The following is a 17,284-nucleotide window of genomic DNA, read 5'->3' as shown; positions in this document are numbered from 1 at the left end:
CGAGCACCTGGGCCATGGGAGGTCGGAAACGAGGCAGCAACGGACCGGGTCATGGATGTGGACGGCACGGCCGCAAACCCTAACTTGCTTGGCGGCCCGGGGGATGGAGCGGGTTGGTGGAACTCGAGGTCGGAGATGGGGAGGAGGCGGCGGGCCGGCCGGCCGAGGGCTCTAAAACCCTAGCTGCCGTGGAGATGGGGAGCGCGGCGTCGTGGCGGCCCAGGGATGTCAAGCTGTGGCCCGAGGGTGAGAAGAGAGGGCGCCGGGGAAAAATTGGGCAGCCTGACGGCGTCGGGAGGAAGAAGAGAGCGCCCAACACTTACGAAATTTCGCCCCCCGAGCGCCCGTGCTTATATACCCAGGACGATTTGTAGGGGTGGCTTAAAACACATTCCTGATCTAGTCACCCCTACAAATATTTTCTATTTTATTAAATTATTAATTCTATATTTTTTATATCACAAAAACATAAAGTAAATGCATATAATATTTTGTATTATTCTATATATGCACAAATATATATAAAAACAATTTGTTGATATTCAAAACAATATAGAAAACAAAAAAAAATCAAAAATTAAAAATTTAAATTTTAAAACCTCGACTACAATTTTAGTACATTAAATGGCCTAAAATGAAAATGTTGTAAACATAAAAGTTGTATAACTCATCAAACAAGATTTTAAAATATTAAATGATTTCAACTGAAAAACTCATAAATACCAAATTTGTAAAACTCATCAATATGTACAGCTTATATTTGGGTTATCTTTTCATTTGACTAAATTTGAACAGTTCAAAATTTGAATTTCAATAAATGTCAACTTCAAATAAGATTCTAAAACCTTAAATGATTTTAAATAAGAAAGTCATGAACATAAAAGTTGTTGAATACATCACTATCTACAACTTTTATTTTGGTCATCTTTTCATTTAACAAAATTTGAACAGTTTAAATTTTAAATTTCAATAAATAACAACCTTAAACAAGATTTTAAAACCTTAAATGATTTCAACTACAAAAGTCGTGAACATAAAAGTTGTTGAACTCATCACTATCAACGACTTTTATTTTGGTCACTTCTTCATGCGACAAAGTATTAGTAAACATTGTTCACAAATTCACATATCACTCATAGTTTCATGAACTATATAAGAGACATGTTGATTTGTGAACAATGTTTACTATCACTTTATCAGATGAAGAAATAACCAAAATAAAAGTTGTAGATTTTGATGAGTTATACATCTTTGGTATTCATCACTTTTTTAGCTGAAATCATTTGGTATTTCAAAATCTTGTTATAACTTGTTATTTTTTTAATTTGAAATTTTGAATTGCTCAAACTTTCTCAAACGAAAAGAATGACCAAATCAACACAGTAACTTGATAAGGCATGATTTTAGAAAATTTTAGGAAAAAAATCATCACATTTGGAGTTAGTACGAGGGAGAAAGACTAGTTACAAATTTTACCCAGAGATTAAAAAAAAATCACAATTGTTCATTATGATCAATGATGAACAAGTGTGATTTCTCTTTTTAATCTGTGGCTGAAACTTATAACTAGTTTTTCTCCCTCATACTAACTCCAAATGTGATGTTTTTTTTCCTAAAATTTTCTAAAATCATGCTCTATCATTTTAGTCTGGTCATCTATCTTTGTCACTAATTTTGGACGATTCAAATTTTGAATTTTATAAAATGACAACTTTAAATCTGATTTTCATCCACTAAATGATTTCAGCTGTAAAGGTGATTGAATAAAAAAGTTTTGCGAAGCTTTGCGAAGCTCATAGAACCAAAGGCTGGAACAAAGGAATCTTAAATGCAAAGGCCAGAGACAGCATCGCGCCCTGAACTGGGATCGCTGTGTTTCAGAGACAGGTTTGCAAATTGTGAATCCAGGTCTGCTGTTACTACGGCTATGGGTAGAAGCCTGCAGCTGTGGTACATGTTGTTGTTGCTGCTGCTGCTGGAACAATGTTCTAAGACGACCAGTTTCCCTCTCAAGCATCTACTGATCTGCAACATTGGCGAGAAAAAATTGGTGAGTCAACTGTCTATCCAAATACATAGACAAGACATTCAGAACAAACACACTTGTGCTATTTAATAACACTTGATTCGGTTCTTAAAAAAATGAGATGAAGATAGATGATCTATACGTAGTGGTTTTTTATCAGCAAAACTGAAATTGCTAACAGCGGGGTCACTTGATTAGAATGAAGAGTGCACCTCTACGACTTCAGGTATGTTGCATATATGTTTGAGGTCTACAATCTTCATCCTGCGCTCCAGCTTCTTCTTCTTCTTATTGGAGAGACCTCCATCCTTCTTCTTATCGGCCTTCTCCGGCATGTACTCTGCATCCACCTCCACCCTAATTGTCACTAATGACCTGTCACATATTAAAGGCCTGAAAATTCACTAACATCAAACTAAAATATATAATACTAATAAAACAGGAAGTTCTCTTATTTGTAAGGTTGAAGAAAAAAGTTTCATCTAACTTAATTCTGTAATTGCTTATTAATTCAGTTGGACTTTGGATCGAACCTAACCTGCTGGAGATCAATCTTGATGTACCTAGGTGTCCTCTGCTTTTTTGCTGTCAAAAAGCAAGCATGAAAAGAGAGAAGATCTTTCTTCAGCAACCTTGTCTGATGTTACCCGAGCAATCAAGAAAAGCTGCCTCATCCACAATGTCAGCCTGCAACTCAGCAATATCCGTATGTTCCTTCTCCTTACAGATCTCATCATCTTTTGTATCAACCTCACTAATTTCTTCTCTGACATTTCCAATTTCACTTACATGGCTGGTATCACTTTCATCGGCTGTCAATGGGGCTGCAGAGCAGGAACGCCGAGCACCAATCCCATCTTTTCACCTGCATCATAGGTCTCCTCACACATTCCTTTGTCCAACAGACCTGAACTGGAGCCTCCATCATCGTGAAAATTGGCACCTTCATCGTCCTCAGATACCTCGGGGGTCGCCAAGGGAGCATGACACTCCTCATCGTCCATTTGGTGTTCTTGCATTTCCGATTTATCCGTACACTCCTGATTGGTCACAGATGGCTCTTCTGCTGAGGTCTCTTCCATTAGCTTCTCATCCTCAATGATAACGACGTCTGAAAATTCAATACAAAAACAAAAGTTAAAAAAAATAGCTATAACGTGCAGCTGCTTCAGAAAATAAATGGAAACAGACACACCATGTGCATGTCTCACCTTCATCTTGGTCTTGTTTCGGTGCGTCCACCTCGTTTAACTCTTCTTTATGAAGGTCAGAAGCCTCTTCCAACTCTTCTAGAGCATCACGTCGCTGGTAAGAAACCGGTGCACCCACAGTCTCTGCATGAGAGAAGACACCTGGTTCAGCAATCAAATTTGGCATCAACAAAAGCAGCACTAAAATTGGTTATCATTGATTGGGATAAAACACTCCGAAATTTAATAAATCTTTTTATCAACCGAAACAGAAGCGGAAGGGTGACCTTTCGAGAGACGCTCCTTGCTCGACCGCATGTGAGGGGCCCGACGGTGCCTGTTCCTGCCCGGCGGCGCCCGTGACTGGACTGCGGATCTGGCGGCGCCGCGCACGGTGGCCCAGCGGCACTCGCGACTGGCGGATCTGGCGGCGCTAGCAAGTGGTGGTCTGGCGGCAGCTCGGCCAGGACGACTGCCGACCGGCACGCACACGGCCCTCCCGGCCTGCGGCACCGCGCGATCGACACCGTCCCGGCCGGAGCCAGCCCGGTCCTTGCTTCCTAGATGTGGATCTTTCTAGGGGATGCCCGCGACCTTGAGTGGCTTGGTGACGTCGTCAGTCTTGGAGGTCGTGAAGGCATCGTAGTTGCCCTCCATCCTTCGCGTAGCGGCCTCGAAGTCGTTGCCGTTGATGCCAGCCTTGTAGTTGAAGGCGGCGGCGGCACCTCAGCTAGGGTTTGGGAGGGAGCAGAGGACACACGTCCCCAGGGCGGAAGTAGTATGAGACGGAAACGGGGGACGGGGATCCTATTCTCATAGCTGGCTATGACGCAGTCCCGCGCTGTGGCCACGGAGCGAGTGGTGGCGAGGCGGCGGCGGAGGAGCAGCGGCACAGCCGGGGATGTGGTGGGGGCTTAGCGGGCAGGACAGATTGGGCTTGTGTTGCCACGTGATTGACAGAATTGCGGAAAGCGTTGGTGTTTTTTTTCCTGATGAAAAATAACGCAGGCGATGGGTGCCTGTGGGATTCGATCCCTGGCGGCGGGCATGCAGGGGCAGCGGGCGTGCGGGGTGAGAAGGCGGGTGAGAAGCCCGCCGTCGCACATCGAATTGGTTGGGTGTTTTATTAGCCTTTGGTTTTAATGATAACGGACCAATCAAAATTATGTTAAGTCTCCCTGGGAAAATGTCTCCGTTGAAAGCCTCCAACCATTATGCACCTTCCTTCTCGCGCATCACGCGCGGACCCGCCTCGCGTGGCGGACCCCTGCTCCTCGTGCCTCATGTCGCACACCCCGCCCATGCCTCGCCTTGCGCGCCGTTCGTGGCTCGCATCGTGCGCCGCCTGCGCCTCACGTTGCGCTCCCTCACACCACGTCAGCGAGCTCCATTGGACGGCAATAAGTAGATGAGCAAATTTTTGCAACTATATGTTTCATGTGTTTTAGATGTATGTTGCATATGTTTCATCTGGATGTTGCAAAAGTAGATCTGGTGTTGCATATATTGGAATGGCTATGCATATATGTTGCAAATGTATGTATGTTTCAGATGTTCAACTATTTCAAATGTATGTTGCAAGTGTTTTATATGAATGTTGCATACGTTGAAGTGGCTATACACGTAGGTTGTAAGTGTATGTTCCAAATGTTTCAGTTGTTTTAGAAATATGTCGCAAGTGTTTTATCAGGATGTTGCATATGTTGCAGTGGCTATGCACATTTGTTGCAAGCATATGTTCCAAATATTTCACCCGATTCAGACGTATGTTGCGGAGTGCTTCATGTTATAAGTGTTTTCATTAGCAGACATCATGCGAAGCAGCAGCAGGCGGGTATGTGTAGGCGCGCAGCAGCAAGCGCATGCGGGCGCGTGCAGCCCAACAGCAACATGCGTAGGTGTGCGGGCGCGTGCAACAAGTGGGGCATGCAGCAGCAACATCTTAGGCACGCAGCAGCAGCAGACACATACGGGTGCGTGCAACATGCCAAGCATGCAGCAGCAGCAGCAAGTGTAGGCGGAGCAGGCAGGCACACGCAGGTGTCTGGGCGGGGGCTAGCGTCCGGATGTCGGCACGCTAGCCACGCCCAATGTAAATATATACTTGCAACCGTGCCAAGCATGCAGAGGGTTTCGATTTTATCTTCTAAAGCCAAGATCGTCAACACACCTCTTGTATTAGACAAGAGATCGAGTGACTGATGCAACAAGTGATGCAATAGACATTAGGTAATAATTGATTGATTGTATCTGAATGGATAAGGCGGCATTGGTTATGACTTGTGACCGAGGATTAGACGCTCCAAGCAAAAGGCGATGAAATAATAAAGTGCTTCCGGCTCGGTTAGCTAATGAGAGCGACAACGCAAAGAGCATTTGGAGATGCTAGCTGCCACCATGACGCGTGCAGGCCTTCCTACCTACTACTACTACAGTGCTACTGCTCCTCCGATCATGTGTTGATGACTGATGAAAACGAAGCCACGTGCACTGTTTTTCACCGTGATCTTGAAGCTTTTGGTGCATTCGTCATTAGTGACTGAGAGTGTCTAGCGGATATAGACAAATACTAGACGAAGAACAGCCCTATGATGGTGAGATGCTAGCGAGAGAAAGTAGTTGTTGCGTTGTACTTCGTCAAAAAAAAACTTGATAAAGAAAGTCTGATGGAGAGAGTCGCTGTTGCGTTGTACTTCCTCTGCCCAAAAAACTTTGGGATTTAAAAATTATCCTAAAAATCTTGATATTTTTGCTTAGACAATATATTTGGACAAACCTTAAGTAAGGGATTTATTCCTTAATTAGCATAGTTCACCTTCAATAAATAGGGATACATTGGTATTTTCATTGAGCACTAATCTATCCTAAAATCCTAAAACATCAAGTTTTTTTTGACGGAGGTACAGTATGTAGTGGTTCTTAAAATTAGAATTATAGCTAAAAGCTAGGTAGATCTCTAAATCCGCCGCTGACTCACTGTAATAATGATTCTGCCAGTATAGAATGATTGAAGTGGATTGAAGGAGACCACTAGCGAGCATACATATATAATAGCAAACGTGTTGGCTCATTGCAACAGAACATACACCTTATCGCTCGATTAACCTGAACAACTTATAGCTCAGAGATTTACGTAATGGTTGCATTATCTATTTCAATACGTATATGAGTATGGTTCTAACTTATAAGAGCAAGGTTGTGAGTCCGTGTCATGTATAAGGCAGAAAGGGGCGCAAGAGCATTGTAGAAACGAAAAAAAAAACAGACAGACTGCATAATCATTTTATTCTTCTTTTACTTTTTGAATTGTCGTCGCGTTCTCCCTGTCTCGTATCAGAAATGCTATACAACACAAATGTGTTTTAGCACAAAAAAACACATAGATTTTTTTTTGTATCTCTCTCCCTCTCTCTTTATCACCGGTGACCACCGGCGCCGGTGCCAGCGACCAGCAAGCTCGCAGCGGCGGTGGCTACGGCAGCAGATCTGTGATTTGTCCTTCCATAGAAAAAAAATTATGATCTGTGATCTGTGGAGGCTGGAGGCTAGAGGTAGAACAGGGGTGGTGGCCGTTGGATCTTAATCCTATGGTACAAAAAAATTTATGTGTTGAAACTGTATAAAACACATGGTTGTGTAGTAGACAGACTCATCTCGTATTTGATCTGGATTATGACACATGTTCATATGAGTTAAAATAACTTATATCTAGTAACGATGGCACAAAGTCCTATTGTAAACTACAGTATATTAGGTTTCGTATAACTTGCTAGTTAATATTAGGTAGGTTTGCGTCAGCCTAAACGTAGCACGATAGAGTCCTATTCTAAAATACAGTACATCAGGTGTCGTGTAACTTGCTAATTAGTACTAGGTAAGGTTTACGTCGGCCTAGACATAGCACGATAACATATACGCGTAAGCACAAATGACGAACAACTTATAAGAGGCGAGAGAAAGCAAATGAGGAAAGAGGCAAAACACACGTAAAAGGTGGAACAGTGGAAGGGGAATAGGGACAAGCTTATACAGCCTATTCGCTTGGTCGTAAACGATCGTGAATTATAAGCCAGAACATTATTTTTCTCTCACACCAAACCAGTTAACACCAAACCAGCCAGCAGTAATAATCCACGATCGTTTCAGTCGAAACGAACAGGCTAATAGAGAGGGACACGCAAAACGTAGACCGATAGCATGTCCGGCGCCAAATAGGGGAGACTTGTACCAACAGAAAATGGCAGCAGTAGCGTCAGCGAGAGCAAAGTGAACAACTATTTCACCGTTCACCAATATTGGACGGTCTCCTTGTATGTACCATCTCTTTATAATAAAATAAATTGCACAGCAGGGGTCTCCTCCCTCCCTTAAAAGAAGTATCCCTCTGTCTCAGAATAAACACACGTCTCGTTTTTCAAAGAATCAATTTTTTTAAAGCTTAACTAAATTTATACAAAAATATAGTAATATTATGAGATATAATATGTATCATTAGATTGATATGGGTAATAATTTCATAATAAACTTGTTTAGAGCTAGATAGAAATGTTGATACTATTTTCATAATACTATTTTCTATATTCCTAATCAAACTTATGAAAGGTTTGGCTCGTCAAGAAGCGAGATGTGCATTTATTTTAGAACCGAGGGGTACCATTTCAAGGAAAACATACGTCTTACTGTAGATATAGCTGTTCAAATATGATCTTATACCAATATATTAGTTTGACAATAATTATTACGTCACCAAATAAGTACTTATTTGTTAGATGGTCCTTTGCTGTGATCGGCAGCGATTGTAAGCTTATAAGACTGTCTCCAACAAGGAATCCATATAGGCACCTAAACCTAAAATGGGTAGCAAAAGATTCAAAATCAGCCTCCAACAGAGTACCTATACGGGAGACCTATTTTGGGTTGCCTGAGAGACACAACCCAAATATGAGCATCCTCTCTCCTGAAAACACATTTACAGAAAATATTCTCTTTTGAGTCTTGTTGTTGAAGAAGATGTCGAATATGTATTAAACATTTTACCTATTGCGCCACCCAAAATGACAAATGAGTTTTGTATTTTAGGTGTTGTTATTAGATATAGTCTTAGGTTGGCCCCTGGATTCGCAACGCATGTACAGTAGATAAGGAGGTGATGTCTCTTACACGTAACCAGTGGCATGCACGTAACACTCATCAGTTTCATTATCTGATCTGAGAAAAATAACTGGTGATCTAAAGCACCTTAATAGTACGTCATGACGACGGGGCTTGCTGCCACGCGCGCTCTCTGTGGAGTGTGGATGCCGTGAGGCCTCTGTTGTGATTCATCACTGCTACTTCGCCGAAGAAAGTATATAATTCTAGCATAATGTTATATTTTAGTATTTTAAATTTAACTAATTCTATATAAAAATATCAATATTTATTATATCAAATAAATACCCTGAGATTAATTATCAAATATGTTCTCATAATAAATTGATTTAAAGTTATAAATGTGAATATCATTTATTAGAAACTTGGTCAAATAATTATTTTGGTAACTTATAGTTGCATTCTTTTGAAAATGGAGTAGTATTTTCCTTCTGTGACAAAGGAAGATTGAAGTGAGTAGAGACAGGGGGGGCAATAATAATTAAAAGGCTTTGATTTGACTGCGGCCTTTACAGCAACTTGTGATCAAAGAACCTTCAAGAGCGATCAAGCAATGCTGATTGATCCCAATAGCCGTTGTAGAATATCACGTCATTCATTTGTTTCTTCCTACCACAGCCCAAAGGACCAAAAGGGTTTCGGTTATGCTGCAAGATATCAGCCGAAAGTAGTTGGCATATTGCCAATTTGCCATCACCTTTACGCGGCAAAAGGTACCCCTGGCACCAATCAATTTATTGCTCGCACTTAATTCTCAAATCGACTTGGGACACATTGGTCTACTTGTCAGGTCTCTGTCTCTTGGCGTTTCGACTAGTAAATTTGTATCTTGGATGGTTTGGTGCTCGAGGACTCGGGCCTTATACTGTTTTAGACAATGTGCCATGCGTCCCATACTATTTGATCGTATTCCTAAGCTCAAAGGCCTAAAAAGTCTATAGTAGGGGTTACAAATGAGAAGATTTGAATACTAAGAGCTACCGGGTTTAGAGTCTAGGAGAACCACACTACCAAAAGAACCAATTTAGGGGACAGGTTCTTTGATTATTAACAGAGGCGGACACATCTATAGACTTTCGCTGTAAATGGTCAAACGACCTTCAGAAAAATGCCCGCTCCTAACAATCATTTAAAGAGGTGGTCGTCCTAAGGCGGGCGCCTTTAAAAACCATTGATTAATGGAGGCAGTCTCCTTAGGACGTCCGTCTCTGTAAATCGGTATTCAGAGGCGAGCACCTTTAAGATGTCCGTCTCTAAAAATCGCTATTAAGAGAGGCGGCCATTCTAAGTGTCCGTCTCTAAAATCAATTTTCAGAGGAAGGCATCTTAATAAATAGTTACATCAAAAAACTATTCATATATTTTTTATATATACTCATATGAAGACAAACTTTATATTAAAATTGTAGGCCTCGACGTGATCTACAACTTTGTTGTTGAGAGGTTTTTGAGTTGAAAGTGTTTAGAGTCCCAAAATATTATTTTAAGTTCATGGATTTTGAGCGCCCTTGCACTGAAGAGAAACGGGGCTAAGCAATCCACCGAAGAGTCCCAAATATGTGTTCTAAGTTTATAGATTTTGAAATTAAAAATTTTGAATTTCTAAATGATTTTGAATTTTCACATAGTTAATACCAAAGTTGTAGTGGTCGATGCGATCTACATGTTTGTTATTGATAAGTTCTTTATTTGAAGTTTATTAGTGTCTCAAATATTTCTTTAAACTCACATATTTTGATATTCAAAATTTTGAAAATTTCAAACAATCTCGGATAGAGACACACGCTAATCAAAATTATAGAGCTCAACGAGACCTACAACTTTGTAGTTGACACTTTTTTCATTCAAAATTCTTTAGGGGCTGAAATATTCAATTCAAGATTACAAAATGTTGGTACAAAAAACATAACTATCTAGATATACTCACAAAAGAGTGTATAATCTAGTGGTAGAGAAGCGTTGTATGTGCATCGAAGATCTGGTGTTTGAATGCTGATCAAATTTTTGGTTACTTGGGTTTTCTGAAAACCATTAACACGGGCATCTTAACACGTTCGCCTCTATTAATCGATTTACATAAGCGAAGGCCATGAACTTGCCTATGAAAATGGCCGATTAACAGTGACCGTCCATTTCGCCTATTTATGAGGGGCCCATATGTTACGCTAAGGTGGCTGCTCCGTATGACCACGACCAGGTTCGCCACACAGTACTCAGATGCCTGCCCTTGTGGGAGGGCACTTAGTTTTGCAGGGTCACACCCTGTTAACCATGGTCCGCTAGACTGACGGGGCACTTGGGGTGGGTCCCAATTGAGCTGAGGCTATGTTCGGCTGCCATTATAAGCCGGTTTATCAGCCGGCTTATCAACCATGGTATAATATTTTTTTCTTCCAACAAATCAGCACAACACAACTTATAGACCGGCCGAATAGATCCTTGGAGCCCCCTGCGGGGGTTGGGTCATGGGAACTCGGTAGCGTGGGTGTGTGGTTGGGTTGGTTTCGGGGTGGGGGTGGGGGACTCGGTAGTGTGTGTATTCAAATGTGCATGGACTCGGTTGTGCCTCCCAAGGAAGGGCACAAGGGCACGACACCCCAGGGATGAGGATACCCAGCCTGTTTGGCTGGGGCTAAAACGATCGTATACGATCGTGGATTATTATTGTTGGCTGGTTTGGTGTGAGAGAAAAATACTGTTGTAGCTGAAAATTTACGATCGTTTACGACCCAACGAACAGGCTGACCACAGGTCTACATATTTGTCAGTAGCCCCCCAGCCTCTTTAGAACTCAACAGAGTCGTGAGGAGGGTTTTTGAATAAGATTTTCATTGCCTTTTTGTTCACACTCTTTCGCTGGGGCGTGCAAGCTCACCCGTGGGTGGTAGCCCCTGAGGCCTGAGCCTTCACGAGATTTATGGAAAATCAGTCGAAGGTTGAGGTCGGCCGCTCCGTCATGCAGTTCAGGAGTACGCGTGAACTTGGTGATTTTTTTGCCCGATACGGTAGATTATGGGGGGTCCCACCGGGTTCCTTCCTTGCATTAGGAACCTAGAGTTTCCCTACTTTTTTATTTGCTGCGTGGTCCACCGCACGTGTGGGTAGGCTGCATTCGTAAGATTTTTATTCTGGTTCTTCCCTATTGCAGTAAGCCCTTGTTTAGTTAGCCTAGATTCCAAACTTTGGCAAATATAAAAAGAAGATTCCTCATCACATTAAATTTGTGGTATATGTATGGAGTACTAAATGTTGACGAAATCAAAAACTAATTACACAGTTTGGTTGTACTTTGCGAGACAAACGTTTTGAGCCTAATTAGTCAACGATCGGACAATTATTACCAAATACAAACGAAATGCTACAGTGCGCTACAGTGCGCCATAATTCAGGCGGCGCTAATTCGGCCGGCAACTAAACAGAGCCTAAGGCAAGTAGAAGGTCTTGTCCCGTCTGTCAGGCGCGGCACAATTTTGAAGGCTACGGAGGGATAGACTCAGCTATGCTCATTTAATGCTTCGTGTGCGCTCTCTTAGACTGTCTCCAACGGCGTAGGAAAACGGTGACCCATACCAAAAAAAAGTCGTGTACAGTGTTTTGCATCCTGAAATTATGCTCCAATGGAGGACGCAAAGAAGACATGCATTTTGCGTAGCAACGGAGTCGGAAGGCAAAAAAGCATCGTCGAGAACGACGACGCAAAACACTGCAGAGAGAGAGGGAGGAGCGACCAATGGAGGTCGGTGGAGGCGCGGCTACCGTCGTGGAGTCCGAATTCGCCCGGCCGCCATCGGAGGGAGCAGGGGTAGGCGGCATCGGGCAGGGGAGGGGCTGCAGCGGACATTGCAGGGAGCAGGGGAGGGGTTGCGGTCGCCGTCGAAGGGTGAAGGAGCAGCGCCGCCGGCAAGGTCCGCTCGCCGCCCACGGAGAAGAGAGCCGCCGGCGCGGACGCGGTGAGGCTGGGGCCGGAGCTCGCCCGCATGGTGGCGGTGGGTCCAGATCTCGCCGGGCACATCGACGCCAGGGCCGGAGCTCGGCCGCACGGTGGCGCCGGATCCAGAGCTTGTGCCTCCCCCTTGAAGCGTCCGCCGTTCCGGTCAGACCCGCCCGCCATGGCCATGCCAGCCGCTGTAGACGCCGCGCGCGCGGCGCAAGCGGACGGAGGAGTTGGAGGAAGATGATGCGAAGACGGAGGCGAGTGCCTTCGGGCCGGGGCTCGGGAAGAGTGGGTGCGGCGTGGAGGGGGACAGGAGCCGCATCGCCATGGATGCGGGCCGCGCTTGGCCTTCGGACTTTTGCGTCCGTCGTTGAAAACATGAAGTTTTGCGTCCCAGAGCTTTTCCCTGTGCGTGACCTATAAGAAGGAATGCGTCCCGTATTTGCGTTCGACCCATTGGAGACAGTCTTACATGTGGGAGGCCTTTGGATTTGGCGCCACGGATCTGTCAATCGTAGCGAATCCGATGGCTCGCTTGGCCTTCCGGGTGGCTCCACAGGGCCAATAAGAGACATGTTTGATTGGGTGTCTAACTTTTAGCTTAGCCTATTGAAGCTAATTTAGGCTTGTTTAGTTGTCTGTAGTTGAGCTTTAGCCTGGCTAAAGCTAGCCACCGTACCCCACTTGGACTGGCTCTCAAAGAACAAAATCTCGATCCGTTTTCCTAGAGCCAGGCTTGGCCAAGCGCAGGTTTCGCTCTAGTCACCTCCCTTCGTGTCCTCATCGCTTCCTCCGGTGTCGTGCCTTCTCCACCATTGGCAAAGAGCACCGGCCTACCCTGTAGTCGCAAGCGCCTTGCTCCACCTCCGGCCCTCCATGCCCTCGCTGTCGCCGTTCACGCCCACCGTCGGCCCTCATGAGTCGTGCCCCCCGAGTGCCCTGCCTCGCCGCCGTGAACACGGCCCTCCCCAACGGTGGTCGCGAGCGCGAGCCATCCCCGATGTCGCACCCATGCACGTCCGCGCTGCCACCGGTGGCCCCGCGCGTGGTTGCGCCGCCCTCGGCAACCTCGCCAATGGATCTCGTGGATCCTGGAGGCCGGGGTCAGCGACTGATGCAGGTGTTAGGAGCGGCATTATCGGGGAAGGGGTCATGGGGGCCTTGGGCGCCACTATGGGAGAGCCGCTGGACGCCTACGTGTGGCAGCCACGACGAGGAGGGCGTCCATTGTCGTGCTGCTGCCCACGGCGGCCATGGCAGCAACCGACACCGGGGACGATTTCGGTGGCGATAGGCGACATGAGTAGGCCAGGGTGGTGCGCAAGGGCGAGGTGAAGCTACATGCAAGAGGAATTGGGCGGAGGTGGCGTTGCGACGATGAATTTCTTCGGTGCGTGGAGATTGTCGGCGGTGAAGCAGAAGGTGTTACTGTTGCGATTGACAGCACATCTTCCTCTCTCTCATTCTCTCAATTTTGCAAAACAATTTGATGATCATCTTTAAGCAAAATTGTTCATCGATCTGAGATCTCTAACATTGATTAAAGGACCAACATAAAAAATTTGTTGGTTTCAAAGATTCCAAAGTTTTGAAAATAGGAAAAACAAACTGAAAACTGAATTTAGACTTGATAAAATGTGCTATAGGGGGTGAGGTTACCAGGTAGTTGATAAGGTGTTCTATCCAAGCCAAGTCAGGGAACCAAACACACCAATTCTAAACCAGGCTTAGATAGTCCATGCAACCAAAAAATTGCATGTTGGCTTGATGGGACTAGGCCAAGCCTACCTAGGCTTTAATCCTAGCCAAGCTTCAATGGAGACAGAGAACCAAACATGCCCTAAATTTCCTCACCTAGGGGTTTGTCTCCGCATCTTGCCTTGTTACCCTTTTGTATGATGGATCTGCCCCTAGCCATGGCGTAGTGGCGGCTTTGGATTTGTTTGGGCAGCTTCCTCAAATCATGCTCCCCTTTCTCCTCTATTGGACAAAGCCTTTTAGTGGGAGAGTGCCTTGAATGTGAATCTTCATTGACTAGGATGCACAACTACGATTGTGCTTCCATGGTGCTAAGGGAAGTTTGATATTATGCAGATGCGATGACCCTGAGATGGGTAATGAGGGTTTAGTTGACAAGGGTCTGTCACCTCTCTCGAGGGATAGGTAGGCATTGACTTTCATTGGCATGTGCCACTTCCATGAGCAGCATGGGGGCATGAAGCTAGCAACATGCCTACCATCCCCCTTTCCCTAGGGTTTCACAGGTATGATGACGATTACTAGGAGGAACTCGTCGGCCTGCCTACTACTGAGGCTCCATTAGAGCTCTCTGGTGACCACGGTGGGTCATCCCTACCAAGCGCCTGAGGGGAGTAGGGGCTTCCTCTTCATCCCTCAAGTTTTGTCTTCCGTGGCCAGTGCAAAATGACTTAGGAACTCTATCATGCTTCTCTTGCCGATCAATATAATAGGTTACTGGAAATGGTATTGGCCTCCTGGTGGCCATACCATCTCTGTTGGGTGGAGGACAAAGAGGGAGTCATCCCTCGCTTGGTCATCATCATCTTCATTGGCCTTCTGCTATTGTAGAGACCTTTTTCTCCCTCGACCGCCATCTATCTCTGATACAAATGGAATCTCAGTGACGTTTGTTGCATGATATTTGTGATGATATTAGGCTTTGTTACTAATAGTTAGGGCCCAAGTCCCATTACCAATGATCCATGATGAAACATAAAATTTCATCATAGTTATGAGTTGGTCCGTGACACGATTTTGCTTCATCGCTAAAGTTTTGTCATAGATGTGCATATTTGTATATAGAAAAGTCACTTTTCGATCTTGTTTGGGTGCTTTTATGTTTCATAGTCATACACTTGTCTGTGGGGAATGGGAGTAGCACCTCTGAGCTCCCGAGTTATGTATCTCAGTTGGGCCTTTGAGCCACCAGGCTCAAACATGTTGCTCTAGTTTTGAATCATTTGAGTGTGGGGTCAGCCCCCGTGTTTTGTGCCCATGCTTAGGGCTATATGGGTGAGGGATCCAAACCTCGAGTTTAGATTTCTGAAGGCATCCCAACTCATTTGTGTTTGTCCCATCATAGATCACCTATTTAGAGGGGTGAGCCAAACTTTACTTGGCTCGATGGCCAAGTATCACACTCGAGCTCTATGTTGTCCGAATATGGATATGAGTATCAGATACAATACATATCAGATACACAGTTACACCATTCTTGAAAAAACAATGACACAGTGTTGGGTTCATAAACCCGGGGTCCCTCATGGACCGGCTTCCCAAACAAAAGCTTGGCCTAGCAGACAACATTGCGAATGACGCGCAACTCATGGGCTGGCCCAAATACCTGAACGACAGGCCAGAAGGGCAACCCAATCTTTGACCAGAAGATCTAGCCAAGGAGGAACGGCGCCCGCTTCTGACTCTGGCCCACCTCTCCGATCGGAGCGCTCGCTTCCAGCTCTGGCCCGCCTCTAGACAGCCTCTCCGACCGGAAGGACTGGCCAAATACCTCTTCCAACTCTGACCGGCGTCTCCAACCGAGAATGCGTCAAACCCCTGCTCATAGCTCTTCTCCAACTGGCGCAATCAGAGCCGATTGGGACCAACCGACCGAGAACGCCCGCTTGGTAAGGACCAAGAAACGGATGGAGAAAGTAAGGCAGGGCACTCAAGTCAACCGCAATACCAAGGACCGTACCCTGTATACTTACTAGATAGTACCCTATGACCTTCCTGCCATGACAGAACCTAAGTAGTATTGTAGGCGCCGACATTTTCCCTACAGTGTTGTGGGTGCCATCAACTCCCATACTAGACAACCATGGTAAGGCTCCCCCCACATGCCTCTGGGCATCAATAGTGTTGTGGGCGCTGGCATTTACCATACTAGGCAAACATGGTAAAAACCCTACATGCCTTTGGGCATCAACAGTATAGCAGGCGCCGACGTCTGCCATACCAGAAGAAGATGACGCAACCTTCCATGTGCATCTGACATTAAACAATATTGTGGGTGTCTACCATTGTCTAATACCCGCCGGCATGGGCAACAAGACTTAGCATACGTACACACACACACTCTCTCTCTCTCTCTCTCTTGTAAGGCCATCCCCTTCATCTATAAAAGGGGATGCGCTCTCTCCCAATAGATGGATCGATTAGTTCACTTACATTGATTCATCTATTGTAGCTTTAGACACTCTAAAGCTATAGAGCACACGCTCGAACACTTAGCACATAGCGGAGCTCCCGTCAATCTTAGCCCTTTAGACCAGAGTCCGACCGGACCTCTTGTACCCCCCATCTTTCTCCCTTCTGTTTGTAACCCCATAGCAAACTTCGAGCACTTAGGCTCTGGAATAAAGTCACTGCTCGACTCAAACTGGACGTAGGGCACGTTGCCAGAACTAGTATAAACCCTATGTCATTGAGTGCTAGGCCACCTCCGATTACAACGTACAACAAAACTATAAATATTTATGTGTTGGTCACTTTCTGCACTGACAGTTGGCACCGTCCGTGGGGAGGACATTGTACATTCACACTTTTAGTCATTGGATGGCCCACTTTTCCACCACCTTCTCCATGGTGGGCTCAAGCGATACGACTCACTTTGGCTCGCTGGAGTTTCACGTACTCCCACCTGTTGGGATGTGAGTTCCACCCATCTTCGAGCCATCCTAGGCCTTCCTCTTCAGAAGCCTAGACTTCATCACCGATCGGCTCGGCGTACTACACCTCCGCAAGGAGGCACTTGTTCGAGCGCCCGTCGGAGGGGCGCCCTCCATTGGCTCTAGAACACCCAACAACTTCAATGATGAGGCGCCTACGCTTCAATCCGAGCAAACTCTCTGCTCAAACCCCGCTGTGAGTAATGTACGTACTATTATTTACTCGCTATTTACTATCTCCCACCGATTATCCGGAGGGACCGCATTGTCCGCATCACAACTACCGCATGAC

General features: G+C 45.3%; 1 protein-coding gene across 1 annotated transcript; it reads right to left on the bottom strand.

The window, feature by feature from the left end:
• Positions 1-1,688: 1,688 nt before the first annotated feature.
• On the bottom strand, positions 1,689-3,771 carry LOC136538307 (uncharacterized). The gene is made up of 5 exons (XM_066530294.1): positions 3,504-3,771; positions 3,238-3,378; positions 2,565-3,137; positions 2,239-2,401; positions 1,689-2,025 (listed from the first exon to the last, which is right to left on the bottom strand). The coding sequence occupies exons 1-3, from the start codon at positions 3,532-3,534 to the stop codon at positions 2,842-2,844; spliced, it is 468 nt and encodes a 155-aa protein (XP_066386391.1). The 5' UTR covers positions 3,535-3,771; the 3' UTR covers positions 1,689-2,025; positions 2,239-2,401; positions 2,565-2,841.
• Positions 3,772-17,284: the final 13,513 nt, after the last annotated feature.

This window comes from Miscanthus floridulus, chromosome 2, assembly GCF_019320115.1.
Source record: "Miscanthus floridulus cultivar M001 chromosome 2, ASM1932011v1, whole genome shotgun sequence".
NCBI classification, from domain to species: domain Eukaryota; kingdom Viridiplantae; phylum Streptophyta; class Magnoliopsida; order Poales; family Poaceae; genus Miscanthus; species Miscanthus floridulus.
The sequence above is the reverse complement of the archived record's forward strand: the minus strand, read 5'-3'. Positions and strand labels throughout refer to the sequence as shown.